Here is a 20,401-nt window from a genome sequence, read left to right as displayed (position 1 = left end):
AATATTGGATACAATAAGGCCCAAAAAAATAGGCGTGTTTCCGGTTACCCGACCAACCCTACATTTTTCTCCAAACCTTAATTTTTCCGATAAATTCTAGTCAATAATTTACGTATACTTCATTTTCAAATTTAAAAAAATTAGAGTTCAGACTCAATATCCAAATTATCGAAAATTTTCAAAATGGCATTGTACATGCATCTATAACCTTGAGACTTTACTCAATTTATTGAAGAAAAAAGACTGCAGAAGATTAAATGGCAAAAAATATATCATCTTGAATTTAATTTCTAGAGTCTTCTGTATTCATTTAAATAAAATCGCGATCTGCCCATCATCTATTTGTCACAATGCAAATTTTTTTATTCACATTGAAAATCGTCGCTAGATAGAGCTACCGATGGCGACAATCGATAGCTAAAATCTAACATCGATAGTTGGTAAACACTTTTTGTGCTGGTTTTAATCTCTGGTTTATATTTTTAATTTCTGGGACGGGCGATAACTCTAAAATTAAATAGTGTACAATGACCGACAACAAGAGATCTATCCGTATTCCAGTGCAATGCGTTCTGTTGTCTGTTAGTATTTTGTATATAAGAAGAAAAACAAAGGACCGCCTAGGCCACATTAAAAAAAATGTTGGTTTTCCATAGCCCGAGGGTCATAAAAATTATTGGGTCGGTCGGTTGGGATTTTTTTTTTTTTGGCTGGAAATATATTGAATATCAAAACTCTGTTTTTATATTTTGTGTTCTTTTGATAAATTAACCCTATAACAGTGAATTACTTGCAGAACTGTCAGAAACTTGTTTTGTGGGTGTTTGTTTTCCAGGTCTTGAATATGTCCATTGTTTTTTCAAATTTGTCTCGAGTCTTGGTTGCCATGATTTTACTCTCAATGGCCAATGTAACATGCATGTATTACGCAACTGAAACTTGGTAGCATTGTTGTTCTAAAACATTATTCGTATAAACTCAACACAATTTCATGTTCAATGATGTTGGTCAAACGATTTCTGATACATTAAATCCGTGCTCCGCGGTTCCTCGAATTACCGAAATACCCATTAGAACTAATGAAATTCCCCTTTGAATCAATTTTTTAAAGTTAAATTGAAAGATTAGGGATTGATTCAATGTGTAAAATACCGTCTCTGAAGAAAAAATAACAAATTTTTAATAAAAAAAGAGTCTTGTTTTGTTAGAATTTGTGTTAATCTAAGTAAGGTAACTCATGTTATTTTTCTTTCATTTAGAAGAATGTGTTCAACCATTATTTACTAATCATTATATATATATATATACACATTGCTTAAGTTGAATTAAATCAACATTCATATATATTTTTCAATTCAAACAAATATTGTATAGGGGAAAAAAATCTCAAGCTGCCCCTTGATTGGAAAATAAAAATGTTATGTATAAATTTTGCTAGAGTTATCTTTCTTTGAAACATTGTGAATGCGAAAAATGAACACAATTGAATTCCCTAAATTTTACAATCACAAATTTAAAAACATTTTATCATAAAAGATTAACATATATAAACTTAATATGCATTAATGTATATAATTAGAGGGGAATTTCGATACTTTTAGGTGGTATTTAGAAAACTAATTCCTGGGGGCATTTCGGTAAATTGCGGGCATTTCCGAATCTTCGGGGTACCCATTTACATCAGACACAGTTATTGTTTGTGTCCATAATTATCAAATGATGCCTTGTCGGATAGATAAAATTCTACCAGTATGCCATGTGCCGAATCGATCATTTGAGCGCTTAAAATTGTGGCGATTTACAAGACGCTGCAAAGAACAAAACTAAAAATAAAACAAAACGCATCTTCACAAATCAGGGCTATTGATTAGTTACCTCGTTACAAAATAAAAACAACACACAATGTTCTTGATGTTAAGAAAAGTACCCCACGAAGACCTTTGTTTACTTTCTGTTTTCACTCTTTGCAAACTTGCATCTTAAATGAGGAATCTCATTGGATGATTTAATTTTAGCTTATTGCATCATCCCCAGTCCCAAACCCGTGTTTTGAATGGTGACTGATGCGAGCATGGTGCGAAGTAACGAATCAATAACCGTTGACTTGTGAAGATGAACCAAACGTGGATAGGAACTTGAAAGAAAAACAGAAGTCGGAAAATCGAGTGAAAAAAAAAAACATGGCCGAAATTATGTCATTAAAAACTTTCCAGTCGGGGGGTTAAAAATGGGTCGGTCGCGCGATGGCAAACAAACTCCTTTTTAATTCTGGCCCTAGCAAACATAACAGATACGGAAACCACAGCAGTCAGCAGTTTATATGTAAAGGTCTACAATTTAAAACAAGAACCACTGAGCTTTGAGAGCGTAGCAAAGCTCAGTGGTTGTTTACATGGTAGACCAACAGCCCACACTTGTGACCAAGCTTGTTTGTTTTTAGTTCAAAGTAATTTTATTGAATATACATGCGTTATTTCTATTCCAAAACCAGGTATATGAAATTTATTATGATTTTCTTATATACATTTATTTATATTTCCTTTGGCATTGGAACTTACAATTTCATCTTGACAAATATCATGGCCACAAAATTGATAAGGTGGACATAAACAAGTCGAAACGTTGGTGGTTCAGTTGTGAAAAAAATAATTCATTTAGAAATTAAAGGTGAAAATAAAACTGTTGCCTTGTCAGTTATTTAATACTGTTAAACAAATGCAGTAAATAATACCAGTATTTGATTTATTTATTTGCTTAGTCTCGGTATCATCCGAATGGTCTCGGAAATATTAGCGGACCAATCACACGACACGTTATAAATTTGTACTCTGTGACCTCCTTTTTGGCTGCCTGTGGAAGAGATAAAGCCCTGTCCGATCAATGCACACAAAATTGTGTCAAATAAAAGAGATGAGATGGGTTTTGAGTTGTAGAGATTTGTAGTATGATATCTCCCTGACCTGCCACTCGCCAAAATTCCTTAGGTAATGCTTTAATTACTTGGAAAATGTGCCTCAAAACGGTGACCCCCTCCCCTGTTTGATTACAAATTTTTGTTTCATACCTTGTGTATTTTATTATACCGGTAGAAGGCCAATCTCTAAAGCTTACAAAAAGCATGAAACAAATACATGAATCGAAAGAGGGACGAAATAGACTGGGAATTCAAACATTTCAGAGAAATTATTGCCACCAAAAAAAAAAAAATTATCCAAAACAAGAGATGTTTGTAAAAAACACATATGCCCCCCATGGTGCAAAATTGAAAAGGGTTATACACACACATCATTTAATTGATAGTAGTATCATCAATTCAAAATATTGAGCAGGCAATATCTTCCTATGTCAAGAGTGAATTGACCATGTGACCTAAAAATCAATAGGGGTCATCTACTCCTTATGCTGTACCAGTGTACCAAGTTTGGTGTCAATCAAGCCAATAATTCTTAAAATATAGGAGACAGCATACAGGGATTTTCCCCACCATTTTGGGAATGGGGCCTGGGCCTTTAGAATTGGGAATTTTAACGCCATTTTGTCCAAATTGGGAATTTTAGAAATTCACAGTTTTACAACATATTTCTTAAAATACGCTTTTTTTCAATAAAAAGATGAACATTTTCTCTTCATTCATAGAAGTTTTTCTTATCATAACATTCTGTTTTTCATTGCAATCAGGGTTAAATGACACTTAAACCTATTTTTCAATGATGCATGGACTGACGGAATACCAGCTTTCAAATTTCCAAGTGACCCTAGCTTCTAGTTCTCAGATGGTTCTTCAAAAATGTCAGGAAGAGAAAATAGACAGCATTTTCCCCATTTTACTTGCAATTCATGGCTAATAATATTGTGTATTTATACTTTTGAATACTAGACGGATTTTTTTTTTTCAATTACAGTTGAATTAAATTTAGATTTAATCATGGAGTTTCAATTACATATTGTATTGCTTTGAAATTTGACATAAACAGCCTAACCATATATAAATTATTTTTCAAATCATGATCTAGTTCATCATGAAACTCTCTGTGATACTATCTATGCCAATATACTTGTTCAATCAGTAGGAAAAGCACCAGGCTTGGGAAGTTATATTTTCATATCCAATGAAGTCATTTTGTAAAGTAAATATATCTCTAAATGTACATATGTTAATATTAATGATAAAAGTAAGCTAAATTTGAACTAATGCTGCTTTATACAATGCAGCATACAATATCACAATTTCTGGTGATTAGACTCTCTAAACGAAGTGTGCTGCTTCAGAGATTAAAACAATTATTTTCACACAAAGTACACTGAAAATACATTCTAAATATATATGATATTTACCTAATAACTCTCAGATAGGTTAAGGAAGTGGGTACAATAAGTGAAGCAACAATATAGCACGTATTAATCAAAGAAAAAAATGGAGGAAATTCGGATTTATCGAACAGTTGCCGATATTTCTGGAGTGTTTTATAAAATGAACTATGATGGTAGTGCTGCTGAATTATATTGAATCATTCCACTTTCCCCATGACAATATTGCAAAACAAGACAATTTTTTATTTGACTTGAATTGGGAAATTTTGTAGACAAATTGGGAAAAAATACTACTATTTTGCATTGGGAATGGGGCCGAATTTCGGCCCCCTACAACAGGGTGGAAAATCCCTGGCATATTACTATGTCCAGTTCAACAATTGACTTTTGACCTCAAAATCAATATGGGTCATCTTCTCCTGAAGATGTACCAGTGTACTAAGTTTGATGTCTGTCAAGCAAAAGGGTTATCAAGATATTGAGTGGACAGTATATTACTATGTTCAGTTTGACCTTTGACCATGTGACCTCAAAATCAATAGGAGTCATCTCCTCCTGAATATACACCACTGTACTAAGTTTGATGTCTGTCAAGCAAAGGGTTCTCAAGATATTGAGCAGACAGTATATTCCAATGTCCAGGTTGACCCTTGACCTTTGACCATGTGACTTCAAAATCAATAGGGGTCATCTTCTCCTGAATACGTACCAGTGTACTAAGTTTGATGTCTGTCAAGCAAAGGGTTCTCAAGATATTGAGCAGACAGTATATTCCAATGTCCAGTTTGACCCTTGACCTTTGATCATGTGACCTCAAAATCAATAGGAGTCATCTTCTCCTGAAGATATACCAGTGTACTAAGTTTGATGTCTGTCAAGCAAAGGGTACTCAAGATATTGAGCAGACATTATATTCTTATGTCCAGTTTGACCCTTGACCTTTGACCTCAAAATCAATAGGGATCATCTTCTCCTGAAGATGTACCAGTTTATGAAGTTTGATGTCTGTCAAGCAAAGGGTTCTCAAGATATTGAGCGGACAGTATATTCTAATGTCCTGTTTGACGCTTGACCTTTGACCATGTGACCTCAAAATCAATAGGAGTCATCTTCTCCTGAAGTTGTACCAGTGTACCAAGTTTGATGTCTGTCAAGCAAAGGGTTCTCAAGATATTGAACGGACAGTATATTCCTATGTCCAGTTTGACCCTTGACCTTTGACCATGTGACCTCAAAATCAATAGGGGTCATCTACTCCTTAGGATGTACCAGTGTGCTAAGTTTGATGTTTTTCAAGCAAAGAGTTCTCAAGATATTGAGCGGACATTATATTCCTATGTCCAGAGTAGATTGACCCTTGACCTTTTGACCTGAAAAACACTAGGGGTCCTCTTCTACTCATAACCAACCCACATATGAAATATCATTATCATCAAGTGAATGGTTCTCAAGATATTGAGCGGACAACACATGGTCTACAGACCGACCGACCTACCGACCGACAGTTGCAAAACAATATGCCCCCTTTTTCAAAGGGGGGTATAAAAAAAGGGGGGAGGGGAGTAGTAATAGTATTTTCACAAACGAGTGCACCTTAGGAAAGTAGCCTTCTCTACCAACATCAAATGTAAACGATTGATTAATTCTATAAACTATAGAAATTGCATAAAATCAGAGATAACTGCAATTGACGAAGTTCATTTTAATTGGACAAAGCAGCAGTTACCGCGAAACAGAACGCGATCATTTTTATTGTTTCAATAAGTTGTTCGTTGAATATTCACGTCATCAATGTACAAGTTTTCTTGACAATTACAAGTATACTTATCGTTCTTTACTTTAGAGAAATAAACAAACCACGATGTCAAAACACTTACTTTATGTGCTATTTATTGTTTTATTTTGATGGTAATCTAAGTAAATGAAACGTTAACTTTAGAATATCTACATCCAACATTATATTTAATGTGACTTACAAAAAGTCTACAAGCCCATCGGACTTCTTGATTTTTTATTTTCACTGACCTAACACTAAAATTCACTGGCCACGGTCTTCGGACCACTGAGTTTTTGTGAAGACTGCGCTATCCCATAATGCTTAAGTGGAAGAGTTTGGTTTATGAGCGAAAGTTTGAAGGCAAGGCATTGAAATGTAAACGTGAGGTTCAATCTATTGTGAGGAACTACAAGGAGAAAAGAAACCGATTGTTTCAATCCGCCTGGCAAGCTGGGAGACAGTGGCTTTTGTTTGATGCAGTTTTACCTACTGCTAGGTTACACCATCTGCTTAAAGTTGGAAGACGAACTACACCTGGGCCAAAGTGAGAGAAAAAGTAGTTAAATTGCAGAGGAAGATGAGAAAGAAGTGGAGAGAAATAGACGGATAGAGAGAAAAGTGGAGGGTGAGAGAGTAGTAGAGGATGAGAGAGAAGTAGAGCAAGAAAGTGACTCAGTCATCACCGTAATGTTTTGTTGGTATTAAAGCACGTTTCGAATTGTTTCTTTAACAGGTTGGGAACACTTCCCCTATAGCGAGATATTCTCGCTAAAACGCGATTATCCCTCTTTAGCGAGAAATAAACATTACCATAAACAGGTGTTTTGGCGTCTTTATTGAAAATAATGGCAAATCCCGTGCAACGCTGAATAAGTGCGACACACACTCAACATGAAGAGAATTGTTGAGACTATGAAATTGACAACATAGTCAAGAAATTTCATATCAAAGTTGCTGCGTAAGAGAGAAGCAGTCTGAAATCCAATACACATCGTGAGAGTTTTTGTTTTGATTAATATATTTGCAGAAGCATCACACATTTTAGCACTTTTTCTTCTTTTCACGTGAAACACGAAGAGATGTATTCCACGGGTGTTTTTCTCGGTTGTATGGGATATATTTACTCTCGCTAGAGAGAGACAATCGCGTTTTAGCGAGAATATCTCGCTATTGGGGAAGTGTTCCCAACCTGTTTATGATGTTTTTTTTAATACAGCTACTGAATTATTGACACACTTGATCTGCTTTGCTAGGACAGACAATTTTATAAAAAGATGGGTTTGTTGTATTCGCACGTGCAGGTCTTTTCTACAAAATTAGTAATGCTTTTTTCTTAACGAGACGATTTAGGAGTACTGTACTCGATCTTAATCCATTGATTTGACATTGCATGATTTTAGGCCCTATTCATTTTTTGTTACATACCTCTGAGTCTATGTCACCTACTATATAGTACGTGACATCCTTGAAAAGTGGCTCATCAGATTCTTGACTAGCCATGGCTAGATCACAAAGTGATTCTCGCAAAAATTACATCTTCCTTTCCCGCTAACAATGAATTCTCTGTCTAATATATGCTTTTATTTATTTGTAATGGAAACACCTTACAATAAACACATTCGCGACTCAGAATGAATTCATATCGTCCTTCACCTTTGTGGGGGGAAATAAAAAAAAAAATAAGAAGAAAAACTCGGTTGAAATTGGAAAATGATGCCGAATATCACAAGATGGTCGGATTTTAGTGTTATGTACTGCTCATGTGAAACCTATTCCATTTTAATTGATTTTCGTTTGTTTATGTGCGCACATAGAACTTTAGCTTCATTGTTTAATTTTAATAATAGAGCCCAGTGCATAATGATAACAAATTAAAAGTTGAAATAACGAGATTTATAAGAATTCGTTAATTACAACTTTCCAAAGTCCTAATAACGAGTTAAAAAGTCTTAATAACGACTTTCCTGAGTCGTGATGATGAATCCTTATTATGACTTTCATAAAATACTTTTTAATCTCGTTATTTCAACTTTTTGTCTCATTAAAAAAAAATTAAAATTCACTTTAAATAGGAAGAAACACTACTTTCATAAGACCAGCTTTAGAGTATGCCTCTATTGTTTGGGATAGATGTAGCTCATATAACAGTGATCTGTTTATGTGCAGCACGAATTATTACTGGCCTTCCAATACTAGCCTCTAGCCATTCTCTAATGTTTAGAAACTGGTTTAGAACCTCTATCTTGTAGACGAACAAATGCTGAATTAGTTACCATGTACAAGATTCATTATAACGAGGTTCCACAATATCTAAAAGAAACAATACCTAGTAAAATAAACAACATGTCCATGCACATATAATCTCCGTTATGGAGATAACTAGGCCTATTCAATACCAAAATACAGACTTGAAGTTTACAAAAATCATTTGTACCAGACGCTGTATCAAAATGGAATTCTCCTTAGTATCGAATCAAGACAGGTTTCTTCAATTAAACAATTTCCTAAAAGTGTTAGCTCTAATATCAGCAATCCCAAACCCCTGTATGCTTTTCATAGGGTTCTCGTTTGTTGAATATAATGCATACCAAACTAAGACACACCTGTATTTTGAATCATGATTTTTATAGACGCAAAATTGCTGATTCTCCATTATGTTCCTGTGGCATGCGTGAAGACGAATATAACCTTTACTTTATTTGTAAGAAATATTCAATTGCTTGATACTTAATGGATAGATTTGTAAGGTTATTTCATTTCATTTTATTCCGGGGTGTATATATATATATATATATATATATATATATATATATATAGGTAAAAAATAAAAATGAAACACGAAGACGTTTAGTTTACTAAACGTCTTCGTGTTTCATTTTTATTTTTTACCTATACTTTTACCGATCATTGCGAAAAGTAACTATATATATATATATATATATATATATATATATATATATATAATTTGATTATTATTAATACACATCTTCTACTTTGGGGTGATACAATGTCTTATAGTCTACCGAATAAATAATTGTATTTTCTCTTATGTTCAAACGTATATCCATGAAACTAAAAGATTTGGCTGATGATCATATCATATTTCATTGTTTATCTATAGAACACTTACTATTTATGCATTCTCTGTATATTATTTTTTAATGACAATTGTGTATCACATGTATTAGGTTATAAGGAGAAGAACTCGTAAGTTGTACAAACTTGCTTGTGATCCCTTTGTATGTATTATATCAGATTCGTCTCAGTACGGCTTATTATCTCGTAATTACGACTGGGAGATATTCTGTCCTCACTAGGCTTTTGTAATTTAAGGATATGAAAGTCTTTTATTTATTTTTTTCAAAATTCATATATATATATATATATATATATATATATATATAAAGCACAAACAAACAATTATAACACCCAAACTTTCGTTTACCCCTAGGATCTAAACGATATACATGTGAAAATCAATTAATTAATATATAAAGCACTAAATAATCACAACTAGGTACTGAAAATTTTCGCCCCAGCCCGGGGTCGAACCAGCGACGTACGGCACCCACCGCCTAGCAAGATTGTCAAACCAGTGCGTAAGTCCACTCGGGAAGTCTGGTTCGACCCCGGGCTGGGGCGAAAATTTTCAGTACCTAGTTGAGATTATTTAGTGCTTTATATATATATATATATATATATATATATATATATATATATATATATAAAGCTGACAAAGGGACAGGTTGTCCCGAAAATTTGACAATTCCAATTGTTCATGTCGTTGGTCATTTTAGTGCTTTATATATATATATATATGTGTGTGTGTGTGTGTGTGTGTGTGTGTGTGTGTGTGTGTGTTGTATTCAGCGTAGACATTGAATATCTAAAACAAATTAGAGAGAGAAAGAGTAGCGATATAATATGCTTTGGACCTTTCTGCGATTAGCCCGTTTCATAGAAAGTGTTACAACTGAAATCATTTTTTTTTTACTGATCAAAAATGTTTCCACTTTACATGTATAGTATACGAGCTACTTCTTCTCTTCGTTGGATACCCTGTAAATTCATTTAGAAAAAAGTGCAGCATTGCAAAAAGTATATATTATGGGTCCTAAGTCGTCCAGAATAGAATATAATACTTTATTTCTAATTCACAGTCCAAAATTGATAGACAAACATAAGACGATTACAACAATGAAGAGAAGAAATGCCATTAAACGATAGAATATACATATTAATCAATAACAACAGCTGACAAGGCATACTAAAGAACACATAATTCTTTTATTCTTATATGTACAAGTAAGACCATTTGCAAAATTAGCCCCTATATTATAATTGTCTTGTTCGTTGATTGTGACGTCCCAATATTTACAGAGAATTCTTTTTCTCTAACGTTGGACATTTGTGTTTAACAATGAAGAATCAGAAGGTAAATTCAGGATGGATTCCGCAGAGGTGGGATTTACAACTTCTATTCCAGGGAAAATACGATGTTCATCCTTATATAGTCACATGACTTTTAAAATAACCCAAAGGTCAAATGTATGTGGCTACAAAGGTCAAGATCATTGATCAAGGTAAAGGTCAAATTTAACAATTGATTATGGTCACAGCCGGAAACAATGTGTTTCACGAACACGCATTGTACTAATTCTAAAACATATCTCTCGAAAAGCAAATTAAAAAATAATGTTCCCATCGATGTTGGCTATGGAGAGGTAGCTGTTTTCTATATCCTTCTGGATATACGTGTACATGCATGTATTTCTGACAACCATAGTAAAATTTACGTAAAGATACCTGGAACTATTTTCTTCATTTTGTGAACATTGCAAAAAACATTATTGTAAGTACGCAGATATCCTTTATTCTATATATACACTGTGCATTTTTTCAGCTGTTAATTGTTTTGTAAATTGTTTTTAAAAATAAATTGATTTAAGATATTGCCTTATAATATATATATAGTTATCAAAGGAAGCTCATATACAAAATTAAAATATGAATGATTACAAATACAAATAGGATGTGTCTGAAACATCGATGTCCCCGCGTTTGTTTTTCATTTCATTTTATTCAGGTACAAGATATCACAGAATGTCATGATTATAAATTTGAAATAACAAATTGAAACCTGGCATAATCTATAGCACTATGCAGTTATAACAGTTAAAGAATAAGTGACTATGATAACATGACAAATGGTGATATAATAACCTAAGGATAACCCATAAAAGCTTAAATTAGATTATTTCCAATGGGGTCCTTATATTTATAGCAATACCCCTTGCCTTGCTGGCTAATAAGGACTTTACAACTTTTTTAAAACGTTGCTTCGTTGCCAACTTGAGAGGGACATTAAAAAACACAAAATCGATCAACCAAAGTTTTAGTCATTCTAATCTAATCTCCATACTGCGAACTTATTTCGCAATAAAAAAAAGAAAGAAAGAGAGAAAAAAGAAGTGGATTTAAAGGTCTGGGGTATATATATATATATATATATATATATATATAGATATATATATATTGCAAAATCCTGCATTCTGAGCATTTCCTGGCACTTCCTTTTCACTTTCAAATTGTCTACTTAAACAAAACTTTTATGTTACATATACCGTTAAAGAATTCTTAAGTGATATTTGTATAGATCTGACGAAAATATCGTAAATATATATCAGTAGTCTTTTCTATCGTAAAATTGATATACTGGTGTTGATAAATTTGAGTGATGTAAGTATCCACTTTTCACATAATTTTGACTCAAAGACTCGTTAACATTTTAATAACTCTTAAACTGTTTGGTCCGCAAAAGGGAGAGGGGGGGGGGGGGGGGGGTCCGGACCCCCTAGACCCCCACCCCACCTCTGGATCCGCCCTTGGGGATTAAAATAAGAACATTATAGGCAAAATTAGGTTTTTTCTTCACGAAACACAATGATGTAAATCATTACATTAGTACGTAGACTCGTTTTCCTCTTTCCGTGACTGGGGACAGAGTATAGGTGTAGGTAAAATATCGATCTTTTAACTGTACATGTGTGTGAGAAAGTTGACAGAGATGAGGAATATAATGCATTCACTGGCCTTGGCCGATGCAGCGTTCAGCTGTAAAAAGACAAAAACAAAATTCGCCATTGCACTCTTTTCTATATTTGATTATATTATCTTTAATAAAACTTGCATTCGACAACCACGTTTATACTGCAATAATACTGCGGCAGTTACGATAGAATGCTGACTCCTTTTTATTCTCTTCCACTACAGCCTCTTGCAATGTACAATGCTACCTTGTAAAGTTCACGCGCATGCTTTATGGACTTTTAACAGATACACTCCAGCTAATTTATGTGCTTTAACAATAGAATTTAAACGATATATATACATGTATATTGTAATTTAAGAACAGAATCCTGTAGACCTGTACCGATGCATTGTGTGCTTTAAAGTCGGCAGAGGGTAAGTAAAATTTATCTTACTACATACAATGTACAAAGAGCAATAGTATGCGTCTTTTCCCCATTATCGTTAAAGTGCATGTCTGCGTAAAACTTAAACGTTGATACATGGAGTAAACTTCGTTTATATGTTTGTTACATATTATGCTCACGTGTTGCTAATGAGTCGTCAGAGATAGGCTTAATGAGTCTGTGTCCTTAAACAACAGAAAAATATACGTACAGGTATACATCCTCTTCTACAAAACTAGAATAGAATAGAAATTTATTATTTCTATAATATAATATCTAGTTATAAATACCACTAATAATAAAAATAAGTCTATTTCTTTGAGTCTATTCTCAGTGTATGGTCTTGAGGCCAGAATCAAAGATAAAGCTGGTGTAATCATTTATCAAATTTCGGATTTGATAGTAATTTTTGAAAAATATCATAATTATGTCAATATGGCAAATGTGAAATCTGGCATTTGTATTAATTTTGAGCATTTTGGTTATGAAATTACTGATATACTATGTACCCCCCCCCCTCTCTCTCTCTCTCTTGACCGATATCAGCTTAAGTTGTCTTTGTTATGGCTGCATACTGAATGTCAGAATATTTATTTGGCATTTAATAACCTTGTGATCGGTCACGTTCATCTATTTGATAAAGAGAATTAAATGGATTCCTTGCTTCCTGGTAGTGCGTAGTGCATCTAGCGTGAATATATCTACATTGTACGGCTGAATCCAAACAATGTGTTTATCTCCGCTGACACTTCATTGATATTACACAAGTATGCGATAAAGTCGCAGGAATATTGAAAAGAGTCAAGATTTTAACAAAGGACTTCTACGCAACGTTTTGTTCTAGTGTCGAACGATAATTTTTTTGGCCTTTGTTTTGTTTAATAAGCAGGCCAGTGCCATGGAAAAACAAGAGACCCATGGGTCACATCGATCATCTGATTCAACCGGGCTCTATCGTTGTTCAGCTGTTGTGATTTTTGAAACACTTTTTTATCAATCTTCATTCCCAAGATAAATTTTGACTCCATATTGCGGCCCCATAGGATCACAGCATAACTGAAAATGAATTCACATAACATAGACATGCCTCAACATTAATATGACTAACATGACCTTGCTGTTCTGGATAACACCAAGGTCACAGATCATATTGTATGTAATAAACGACCTTTAACCCTTTATAATGTATTATTATCATAACGTGGAGGACATAGAAATTGTAAATTATAGGTCAATGGATACAATTGCTTTTTTTAAACTTGGTTGATTGGAAGGAATAATTTTTTAGACAGTCGACATTAATGTTCATGGCAGTAAAATAGAATTATTCTAAAATATGCATGTCACGTTTTACGTTCCATAATTTTCGTATTAATGGAAGTCAAATTAAAAAAAAAAATTAAAAATTGAAAGCTTCCAATATTATCATCAGATACATGTATAGATGTACAGTAGATGCCCATAAGTTTTGTTCCCAGAAACATTTTTCAATATTCATATTTCATACAAAACAGCAATTTTTCAAATAGTAGTTGTGACTTTATTTTAAACATATACCGTTAAAGAATTCTTAAGTGATATTTGTATAGATCTGACGAAAATATCGTAAATATATATCAGTAGTCTTATCTATCGTGAAATTGATATACTGGTGTTGATAAATTTGAGTGATGTAAGTATCCACTTTTCATATAATTTTGACTCAAAGACTCGTTAACATTTTAATAACTCTTAAACTTTTTGGTCCGCAAAAGGGAGAAGGGGGGGGGGGGGGGGGGTCCGGACCCCCTAGAGCCCCCCACCCACCCCACCTCTGGATCCGCCCTTGGGGATTAAAATAAGAACATTATAGGCAAAATTAGGTTTTTTCTTCACGAAACACAATGATGTAAATCATTACATTAGTACGTAGACTCGTTCTCCTCTTTCCGTGACTGGGGACAGAGTATAGGTGTGGGTAAAATATTGATCTTTTAACTGTACATGTGTGTGAGAAAGTTGACAGAGATGAGGAATATAATGCATTCACTGACCTTGGCCGATGCAGCGTTCAGCTGTAAAAAGACAAAAACAAAATTCGCCATTGCACTCTTTTCTATATTTGATTATATTATCTTTAATAAAACTTGCATTCGACAACCACGTTTATACTGCAATAATACTGCGGCAGTTACGATAGAATGCTGACTCCTTTTTATTCTCTTCCACTACAGCCTCTTGCAATGTACAGTGCTACCTTGTAAAGTTCACGCGCATGCTTTATGGACTTTTAACAGATACACTCCAGCTAATTTATGTGCTTTAACAATAGAATTTAAACGATATCTATACATGTATATTGTAATTTAAGAACAGAATCCTGTAGACCTGTACCGATGCATTGTGTGCTTTAAAGTCGGCAGAGGGTAAGTAAAATTTATCTTACTACATACAATGTACAAAGAGCAATAGTATGCGTCTTTTCCCCATTATCGTTAAAGTGCATGTCTGCGTAAAACTTAAACGTAGATACATGGAGTAAACTTCGTTTATATGTTTGTTACATATTATGCTCACTTGTTGCTAATGAGTCGTCAGAGATAGGCTTAATGAGTCTGTGTCCTTAAACAACAGAAAAATATACGTACAGGTATACATCCTCTTCTACAAAACTAGAATAAAATAGAAATTTATTATTTCTATAATATAATATCTAGTTATAAATACCACTAATAATAAAAATAATTCTATTTCTTTGAGTCTATTCTCAGTGTATGGTCTTGAGGCCAGAATCAAAGATAAAGCTGGTGTAATCATTTATCAAATTTCGGATTTGATAGTAATTTTTGAAAAAAAATCATAATTATGTCAATATGGCAAATGTGAAATCTGGCATTTGTATTAATTTTGAGCATTTTGGTTATGAAATTACTGATATACTATGTACCCCCCCCCCCCCCCCCCCTCTCTCTCTTGACCGATATCAGCTTAAGTTGTCTTTGTTATGGCTGCATACTGAATGTCAGAATTTTTATTTGGCATTTAATAACCTTGTGATCGGTCACGTTCATCTATTTGATAAAGAGAATTAAATGGATTCCTTGCTTCCTGGTAGTGCGTAGTGCATCTAGCGTGAATATATCTACATTGTACGGCTGAATCTAAACAATGTGTTTATCTCCGCTGGCAGTTCATTGATATTACACAAGTATGCGATAAAGTCGCAGGAATATTGAAAAGAGTCAAGATTTTGACAAAGGACTTCTACGCAACGTTTTGTTCTAGTGTCGAACGATAATTTTTTTGGCCTTTGTTTTGTTTAATAAGCAGGCCAGTGCCATGGAAAAACAAGAGACCCATGGGTCACATCGCTCATCTGATTCAACCGGGCTCTATCGTTGTTCAGCTGTTGTGATTTTTGAAACACTTTTTTATCAATCTTCATTCCCAAGATAAATTTTGACTCCATATTGCGGCCCCAGCATATCCTCATAGGATCACAGCATAACTGAAAATGAACTCACATAACATAGACATGCCTCAACACCAATATGACTAACATGACCTTGCTGTTCTGGATAACACCAGGGTCACATATCATATTGTATGTTATAAACGACCTTTAACCCTTTATAATGTATTATTATCATAACGTGGAGGACATAGAAATTGTAAATTATAGGTCAGTGGATACAATTGCTTTTCTTAAACTTGGTTGATTGGAAGGAATAATTTTTTAGACGGTCGACATTAATGTTCATGGTAGTAAAATAGAATTATTCTAAAATATGCATGTCACGTTTTACGTTCCATAATTTTCGTATTAATGGAAGTCAAATTTAAAAAAAAAATCAAAATTGAAAGCTTCCAATATTACCATCAGATATACATGTACAGTAGATGCCCATAACTTTGTTCCCAGAAACATTTTTCACTATTCATATTTCATACAAAACAGCAATTTTTCAAATAGTAGTTGTGACTTTATTTTTATATAAAAAATTAATGCAATGTATTCCACTTTAAGCAAAATTTTTAAAGTTTATAACGATAGGAATTTGATATTTCTAATATGGATGTTTTTTTAAAATCATAATTTGATTCAGAGTCAATTTGACCGGTCTCTGAAAACCCTTTCTCTTCTTATTTGCTTCAAAATCAACACCGTTGCCATTAAATTCGTTTAGTTGTTTGCAGATTATGAATTACACCTAGTCATGAACAGGCCTAAATTTAGTCGGGTGCAAACGTAGTCAGTTTTATGAAACGCAACTTAGTCCGGTTTATGACTTCGTCCTGTTTTTATGCCCGACTAAGCTTACGTCTGGTCGTGGGCCTTCTTGTGAAACGGGCCCCTAAATTATGACACGTTTTGTATCGTTATAAATAGGAAGGGTTTTTGCAAAGTATAGCATGGCTGAAATATAAATAAGTAATGTGAAATTCATAATTTGATTTATCATTTCTTATGCATGCAGTTGATAATTCTTTTTTTAACTGTTAAAAATATCGATCCAAGATCCACAACTTTGTATAAAATATGTACAGAGAGGTTGACTTACTTGACCTATTTCCTTCTCTCCCTGTGGAGAATAGGACCGCGAACAATTCCTCTCCATTTTGTCCTTCGTTCTGCTATCCTGCTTGCCTCTGTCCAGGTCTTGAATCCAATCAACTCCCCCCCCCCTCTCTCTCTTCTGTTCTTCTTCATGTTTCTTTAGGTCTGCCTCTCTTGCGCTTTCCTTCAAGAGTCCATGTGAGTGCTATTCTGGCATAGTTGGTCTTGTCGATTCTCAAAATGTGCCCAATTCATTTCCACCTCCTTTTCCTTACAATTCTACTTATGGGCTCCATTCCTTTTCTTTCCCTCACTGTATCGTTTCGTACCTTTTGTATGCGCAGGATCCTCCTTGGGCTCTTGTGTATGAAGGTATCCAGGACTTGCTCGTCACCCTTTGTGACAGAGGGAGCCGGTATTGTGTCTCAAAGTCAGTGGTAACCAGGGGCGGATCCAGGAATTGCGGTTACAGGAGGCGCCACTTTATGAGGCAGAGTGTCTGGGGGCCGCCTTGAGGCCCCCAGTGGGCCCAGGGGTCGAGGTCCATTGAAAGTTCCTGGATTTTACAGATTTTATAGGGCATGAAATATGTTTTCTATCGAAGTCATTTGCAAGTACTATTATCTATCATTTTTAATAAGGTAAAATTAGTAAAATGACACAAATTTTAAAAGAGTTTTTACAAAAAAGTTAGTTCTCCCAATAAAATAATTCAAGAAATCAAAAGATTGTGTCATTTATTTCTCCGGGAGTGGAAGAAATTAATGCTTCTTTTATCGTTTAGTACATTTTTCTTAACAAGATACCACGATTTACCTTAAATTTGAAAATTTTAGGAGTGAAACATTAATTCCTTAATTCCGCCTCTGACAACTATTCGTCCTATATGAATGTCTTCTGTCTGAATTATTAATTCATGGCAAATATTAGAAATCATCTAAAGTATACCAGAATGTTACTAGCAAAGATGTGCATAATATATGCTTGATTCAATATACCCATAATTGACCCGCAATACACAAAATAAGTGACCTACCTTCGTCAGGTCGGCAATAGCAATGTAGAAAAGCTTTGGTTTATAGGTTTCAATATCATGATGGATTCAAGATCTACAGTTACACACTGTAAGGGGCGCATATATGAGCTGAAATCTTCATTGAGGCGCGAAGCAGAGAGGAGGGGGGGTGGGGCAAACCCAAAATAGTGCATTCTGAGAGAATTTTATTTGATTTTTTGATTTATGCTTTAAGCTATAATTAACGATTTCCAGTGAAAATATGTATCAAAATGCCAAAACGTTTAATATCCACACAACACGAGAACCGTCAAAATTTATACCACTTTAAATAATAGAACAGTTTTCATGAGATCGGTTAAATTATTAAAGAACACAACCAAGACTTTCATTTTCAAGGCACAGTAGATCAAAGAAACCGTATAAGGAACTCGGGGGAAATATGAAATCTGTTAGAATTTCTACAAAACCTACCTACTCCGATTAGCTGTAAACAATGGTTCACATGGCACAAATATCACCACACGATCCATAACGGTAAACAAACAATGGTTCACATGACACAACTATCACCACACGATCCATAACGGTAAACAATGGTTCACATGGCACAACTATCACCACACGGTCCATAACGGTAAACAATGGTTCACATGGCACAACTATCACCACACGGTTCATAACGGTAAACAATGGTTCACATGGCACAACTATCACCACACGGTCCATAACGGTAAACAATGGTTCACATGGCACAACTATCACCACACGGTTCATAACGGTAAACAATGCCGTTCTTGGCACACTGATGATTTTGAGTACGGAGTAGTCTGTTTACCTGGTCAAGACACAGAGCTCACGGCACGTGTGACCGGTCGTCAAGGGATGATTACTCCTCCTAGGCACCTGATCCCACCTCTGGTATGAACAGAAGCCTGTGTTCGCCCAGCTCTTCGTTTTGTATTGCTTGTGGGAGTTATGGGAGTGATCACGTTCGTTATCTTCAACTTTTACTATTGCCCTGATTTTTTTGTTTCTTTGCTATAGGGAAGAAGAAATGGCGACAGCTAGGAAACCAGTCCTATCTGAGCATGCAATTGTCATTGTCGTCTGCACCATCATCATTCGGGTATGTGTAATTGTCATTGTCGTCTGCACTATCATCATTCGGTTATGTGTTATGACAACAGAGGAAACGTTCCACACGACAGTGGTTGGAACAATTAGGGATATTCTAACACCAGAATTCTCATAAATCTCGTTTTACTTATGTAATTCATTAAAAAATGAATGTGTTCATGGATCATTCTGAAAGTTTTCTTTCTCCTGAAGGTGCTGTCTATTGGATATGTCATTGGAGGGTTCGTTTTGAAGTTCCATTTGTCTTTTTTGGACGAGGGAGTTGTGTATGTTTTAGATAAGATAAATCTAGGGGTTTTACCCCTGGGATCTACACTGATGTTCCTCTTCTACTCCATGATGCCGTTTCTGCTGCTTTACACTATCGTTGGGGTGATTGGACTGATTTTAATATACAAAACAACCAAGTTGCTGCTTATAATGGTAATGTTTTAAAATTTTATATGTAATTTTCGATATAAAATGGAACCCTTATTTGAAACAAAAAGATGTTTTTTTAGAGATGCAAGGTGTACGACTATTACCTTTTCCAGAACTATCAGCAAAGTTAGATAAATTCAAATGCTAAAAATTAACGAGAGGGAAAAGTTGATACAACCTAACAGTTATTAGTTGCTTGCAATTGGTCAGACATGTGCCCAGGTAGTGCGTCTGCCTCATGCAGGCTCTGATAGTAAGACATTTATATCGGTATGTCCGAGTGTGAAGATTTACTCTATTATATATATATATATATATATATATATATATATATATATATATATCAAAACTCTAGACTAGAGAGGAAGCATTTGTGGACTTTATCAACCCGACATTAGTTAGAATTTTAGATCGTCCATTCTCTACTATTGGACAGATTTAATCTCGTAAAAATTAAACGTTTATAAGATCAAATGTCTATAAGATTGTTTTCAGAACTTTGATAAATATATGATGAAAAGTGACGATAACGAACAGTGATCAATCTTATAATATGAATCCCATAAAGAATACAAAACTAAAAGTAGGGAAAACACGTACCCCTGGACACATAAGAGGTGATATCAGGTGCCTAGGAGGAGTAAGCATCCCCTTTGACCGGTTACACCCGCCGTGAGTCCTGTATCTTTATATCAGGTAAACGGAGTAATCCGTAGTCAAAATTA

At 34.5% G+C, this 20,401-nt stretch overlaps 2 protein-coding genes across 3 annotated transcripts in view; one reads left to right on the top strand and one right to left on the bottom strand.

Annotated features, from left to right (window-relative positions):
* LOC125679725 (PAX-interacting protein 1-like) overlaps positions 1 to 7,665 on the bottom strand; it is a 43,810-nt gene extending 36,145 nt beyond the window's left edge. The window contains exon 1 of one of the 2 annotated variants that reach the window (XM_048919168.2): positions 7,514 to 7,665. In XM_048919168.2, the coding sequence (XP_048775125.2) occupies positions 7,514 to 7,588 (75 nt within the window). In that variant the 5' untranslated portion in view covers positions 7,589 to 7,665. The remainder of the gene's footprint in view (positions 1 to 7,513) is intronic. The other variant, XM_048871050.2, reaches the window with a different exon arrangement.
* A 4,783-nt stretch (positions 7,666 to 12,448) lies between these two features.
* The window catches only part of LOC125646958 (uncharacterized), a 45,861-nt gene continuing 37,908 nt past the window's right edge, over positions 12,449 to 20,401 (top strand). Inside the window, exons 1-3 of the mRNA XM_056140651.1 lie at positions 12,449 to 14,969; positions 19,164 to 19,245; positions 19,449 to 19,679. Of these exons, the coding sequence (XP_055996626.1) occupies positions 19,174 to 19,245; positions 19,449 to 19,679 (303 nt within the window). The 5' untranslated portion in view covers positions 12,449 to 14,969; positions 19,164 to 19,173. The remainder of the gene's footprint in view (positions 14,970 to 19,163; positions 19,246 to 19,448; positions 19,680 to 20,401) is intronic.

The sequence above is a fragment of the Ostrea edulis genome, chromosome 6 (assembly GCF_947568905.1).
Source record: "Ostrea edulis chromosome 6, xbOstEdul1.1, whole genome shotgun sequence".
Lineage (NCBI taxonomy): Eukaryota > Metazoa > Mollusca > Bivalvia > Ostreida > Ostreidae > Ostrea > Ostrea edulis.
Note: the sequence above shows the minus strand (reverse complement) of the source record. Positions and strands in the feature narration are given on the sequence as shown.